The 5,241-nt window shown below is 38.7% G+C and overlaps 1 protein-coding gene across 1 annotated transcript; it reads left to right on the top strand.

Moving 5' to 3' along the window:
• The first annotated feature begins 2,212 nt into the window (after nt 1-2,212).
• Nucleotides 2,213-4,345, top strand: LOC109242700 (7-deoxyloganetic acid glucosyltransferase-like). Its single transcript, XM_019409545.1, has 2 exons — nt 2,213-2,847; nt 3,246-4,345. The coding sequence occupies exons 1-2, from the start codon at nt 2,313-2,315 to the stop codon at nt 4,187-4,189; spliced, it is 1,479 nt and encodes a 492-aa protein (XP_019265090.1). The 5' UTR covers nt 2,213-2,312; the 3' UTR covers nt 4,190-4,345.
• Nucleotides 4,346-5,241: the final 896 nt, after the last annotated feature.

The raw sequence follows: 5,241 nt of genomic DNA on the forward strand, positions 1-5,241 counted from the left end.
TCTTTCCACAATCATCCAAATAAAGTGTTGACGAGCACAAAACACACACTTAAATTATGCTCGCTAGTCGAATATAGTAAAATATAATATCGTATCAACAAGGATTGGAGTTAAACAGTACTATCGTAGTTTGTAGCTAGATTTCTATCCAAGATGATCAACAATTGAGATTTTTACGACTAACACTAAAATTAACTAAGAGTCTAAACTATTGGCTAATGGCAATTGACGCAAGTAATGAGCAAAGAAGGTTATCAATTGGAGAAGATAGGGTTTTGATAGGATAGGTGCAAGATAATTGTTTGGGATCTAACTCTAAATAATTCACTTCTAATGATCAAGTGAGTCTCTCGAATTCACTTGATTATTAGTTCAAACTTTTAGTAGAAACTCCTCTCTCGATTAAGTCTCAACCTCACAAGATGAACGAATTTAAGCTCGGTAAAGATATTGTAGCCTCGTTTCCCCATTTTCTGCTCCTTATGTGCTTTATAGCTGTTATATGACTTACCGGGTTAGTTGGTTCGGGTCCGGAAGGATTTCGGAATGAATTGAGACACTTAGTCTCATAATTGAAAGCTTTAGTTGAAAAAGTTGACCGGATGTTGACTTTATGTGTAAACCCCGGAATTTGATTTTGATATTTTCGTTAGCGCCGTTGGGTGATTTTGAACTTAGGAGTGTGTCCGGATTGTGATTTGGAGGCCCGTAGTGGAATTAGGCTTGAAATGGCGAAAGTTGAGTTTTTGGGAAGTTTGACCGGGAGTGAACTTTTTGATATTGGGGTCGGATTCGGATTTCGGAAGTTGGAGTAGGTCCTTGGCGTTATTTGTGATTTGTGTACAAAATTTGGGGTTAATCGGACGTGATTTGATAGGTTTCGGTGTCTGTTGTAGAATTTGCAAATTGCAAAGTTCATAAGGCTTGAATCATTTTGCGATTCGTATTTAAACTCTTAATCCCTCACTAACTCGTAATACACCTATTACAAGCCACTTTGCAATACACCTATTACAAAGACTTCAACTCATGACTAACTCTAGTCACGACACAAACACAAAGGGTTTATGATTTTACAAAGGGGTTCCTAAGTGATGCTTCTAGCTAAGCAATTTAGGAATTACAATAGAACAATTACAAAGTTACAACTCAACTAAGGACAACAAAATACTAGATATAGGAACTGGTCCGTAGTAGCGTTTTACTTCGTTTTTCAAGCTCTTGAGAATTAAGTTCACTGTTTTGCAGAAGGCTTGAATGCTTGAAGTGAATTCCCAAGTGTTCAAGTAATGTTTTGTTGTAATACTCTTGTTAATACACCTTTGATGACATCACTTGAATGATGTAAGCACTTGGTTGGTCAAAGGACAAGTGACTGCAAAACTGCTGCACTGTGTGCACTGTTTCTATGGCAGTCACTTTCCAACTGTGCACAGTTGACTTTCATACTACTGTCAGGGAAAACACAAGGGATCAGGTCCATGTCTTGTTTCTCTATTTTCTACACTTGCAGCAGTTTACATTAGCTGGAGCTCTGGCTGGAATCCGTCCATCAGCAATGTGTACCAAGTGTGTCAGGTTCCCTATCTGGTTCTTAACATTAAGTTTGTTAGATCATCAAAACATAAGGCAAAGACATTGAAAACCCATCAGTCATTTATTAGACATGTACTATGTGGGGATTCACCCCTCCTATATAAAGGGGACCCTTGTCATTTTGTAGGAGGAGGATACATTGATTTATAATACAACATTCTCTGCTCTTGCTTAAACCATAGTTCTACACATTTATTGCTTATTCTCATTGTTCTTCATTTATTGCTCATTTTTAACCGCAAAAGGCCATCTTTGAGGCTTTCACTATCATTGTTTCTTCATCAATAGCTCACCACCAATTGCCCTAAGCAAGCCTCGAAGCCTCTGTTCCAGCCAGCTCGAGGCTCGAATTTGTAATAGCTTTGGTTTGCATTTCTTATCTCCTTTACGCATACATAACATCTATTGTCTAACAACTAGTATTAAGATAAATCACGTATTTTTAGAATCACAAAATCAAATATAATTGTCATTACCATTTTCAAGATAAACAGAAAAATTACGTATTGGTCCATTGTATTTGTATCCTAGCACAGAAAAAGCATCTTCTATTACGCCCCTGCTTAGCTTAGCAAATTTGGACTTGTCTAGTAGGAGTATTATATAAACATGAATGCCCGCCTCCTCATAGAAACATTTGCAACCAAAATTTCACCACAAATAATTTCCAAGTATAATAGGAGCTGAAAAGTCTCAGTAAAATTGGAGAAATTACGATGGAGCAAGGAGCAAGGCAAGCACCTCATGTGGTCATCTTCCCATTTCCAGCACTGGGCCATGTCCATCCAATGCTCAATCTGGCCGAGCTTCTTAGCTTGTCCGGCATCCATGTTACTTTCATCAACGCTCTTTCCATTCATAATCGACTTTTACGTTGTACTGACCTTCAGTCCCGTTTTGGCCGTTTCCCAGGCTTCAGATTCAAAACTATTAACTTAGGCCTCGGCGATGGACTTCCACATACTTCTGATGATATTATGGCCGTTTTGAAGTCCTTGAGGACCACTGCCAAACCACTTCTCAAAGAATTGTTTCTTTTGGATAATTACGAATTAGGCACTACTGATAAAGTTATAGGGCAGGTACCACCTGTGACTTGTCTTATATCTGATGGTATTTTAAGTATAGCACTTGAAGTGGCTGAAGATTGTGGGATTCCCACCTTTCATTTTCGTACTTCAAGCGCTTCCTCTTTTTGGGCTTATTATTGCATCCCTCAATTAATCCATGCCGGCGAGCTTCCCTTCTCTGGTGAGCTTTTTTCACTTTTGACCCAATTCTAGGGAAGACAACAAGTTTTAGTGTATTGAACTTGTTATCTAGGAGTATTATATTCTTGTATTTATAGGTCTTACATCAACAACAACAACAAGAACATACCCAGTATACTCTAGAAATGATAGAGTGGACGCAAACATTATCCTACCTTGTGTTGGCAGAGAGGTCTCCAATAGAACCTTGACATTTATCGGCCTTTATTACATCGGTTTGTAAAAAACTCGAATGACCATGTTACCCAAAGGAACAGACACATGTGAGAAACTCATATGACCATCCATGTTACCCAGTAGGACAACATACATGATTTTTTTTTTTATTAAATTTTCTTATTTGGGAGTTATATTAATTGGCCAACGACTTTATGATAGGAAACGACCTAGACACTCCAATTGCGAATGTGAAGGGGATGGAGACCTTTCTAAGGCGACGTGATTTACCGAGTTTTTGCCGCATGGATAATTTGGGAGAAGAAGCTTTTCAATATGTCATGAGCGTAACTCTAAGCACCCTTGGAACCAAAGGGCTTATATTCAACACGTTCGAGGGACTCGAAGGACCAATACTGGACCAAATTCGTGTTGATATCCCAAATGTTTACACCATTGGTCCGCTCCATGCACACTTGAAGAACAAACTAGCATCAGAATCAAAAGGTAAATCCATATCTTCCAGCGGATTGTGGGAAGAAGACAGGAGTTGCTTAAAATGGCTCGACGAGCAACCATCGAGGTCAGTACTTTATGTAAGCTTTGGAAGTGTGATTACATTGACAAAACATGAGCTGACAGAGTTCTGGCACGGCCTTGTCAATAGTGGTCAGCAATTTTTGTGGGTTATTAGGCATGATGTTATCAAGGATAAAGATGATGAATTTGCTCACATGGATGTTGAACTGAGAGAGGGTCTGACCAAAAATGGTTATGTTGTAAGTTGGGCTCCTCAAGAAGAGGTGTTAGCACACCCTACAATTGGAGGATTTTTAACTCATAGTGGCTGGAATTCGACTTTGGAGAGCGTATACGAGGCAGTGCCAATGATATGTTGGCCTCAATTGGCTGACCAACAAGTCAATAGCAGGTTCGTTGGGGAGGTATGGAAATTGGGGTTGGACTTGAAAGATACTTGTGATAGAGTCATAATCGAGAAAATGGTGAGGGATTTGATGGAAGCGAGGAGAAATGAGTTCTTGGAGAGGGCAAATGACATGGCAAAATTTGCAAGAGCAAGTGTTGGTGAAGGTGGATCATCAACTCGCAATTTAGAACGCTTGATCCAAGATATATTTAGTTTTCACGGAGGGGGTAAAGCATGAGTCCACACTTAACTTGAGTTTGGATAGCTAGCATTTAGCAAGTGATCTGAAAAATAATAGTCATACTTGGTCAATGTTTGTTTTTTTTTTTTTTAAATTTTGATGATCGATTCGAATAAAGATATAAAGGCCAAATCGAGTTATTTGAATTAGTTATAATCCTAGGTTGGTATCGAGTTCTTTGAATTAGTTATTGTGTCACGACCCCTAATTCGATCCCTCGGTAGGATGTCGTGATGGCACCTAGTCTCTACAATTAGGTAAGCCTAATAAATAGTAATAATTTAACAGAACAATTATCAAAATGCTAGACAAAAAAGCTGAATAACTGATAAAACCTTCCGATACAAAACATAATCTCAACAGAATGCTCCTCCAAAAACGGTGGGACTGAGTCATAAGCACTACAGAATATAACTAGAGTAATTACAACATCACTATCCGAAAGTAAATACAACAGTGTATGAGAATAAGGGAAGGTGACTCTGAGGCCTGCGAACGCCGAGCAGGCATACCTTGAAGTCTCCGATAAAAGCAGCTAGCAGGAGATCTCTAACGACCGACACGAGCAGACATATCAGGATCTGCACACAAATTTGCAGAAGCGTAGTATGAATACACCACAACAGTACCTAGTAAGTATTGAGCTTAACCTCAGTAGAGTAGTGATGAGGCCAGGTCAAGACACCTACTAGGATATAAATAAACAGTATGAAATGTAATAAGGATAAATAATAGAAAGCAAGAAACGACTGATACGAAACAAGATAATAACCTGAACAGATACCAGAATCTAAACAAGGGAACACGTAAAAGAAACAATTGAAGAAACTGAAGTGGTCATACACGGACAATAGCTGCTAGAACAAATAAGAATTAAACGACAAAAAATATTTTCACCAAAAACTCTTTGCAACATGAAATTAACAGCAAGAATCACAACGAGGTACCGCCTCGTGTATAATGAAATCAAACTGAGGTACCGCCTCGTATAATCAAGAATCACAACTGAGGTATCGCCTCATATTCACATTTCTCAAATTCAATCACAA

This window comes from Nicotiana attenuata, unplaced genomic scaffold, assembly GCF_001879085.1.
Source record: "Nicotiana attenuata strain UT unplaced genomic scaffold, NIATTr2, whole genome shotgun sequence".
In the NCBI taxonomy this organism is placed as follows: domain Eukaryota; kingdom Viridiplantae; phylum Streptophyta; class Magnoliopsida; order Solanales; family Solanaceae; genus Nicotiana; species Nicotiana attenuata.

Coding starts and splice junctions, on each gene's coding strand:
- LOC109242700 (XM_019409545.1), top strand. CDS start 2,313: ATGGAGCAAGGAGCAAGGCAAGCACCTCATGTGGTCATCTTCCCATTT. Junction 2,848..3,245: donor CGGCGAGCTTCCCTTCTCTG/GTGAGCTTTTTT, acceptor ACTTTATGATAG/GAAACGACCTAGACACTCCA.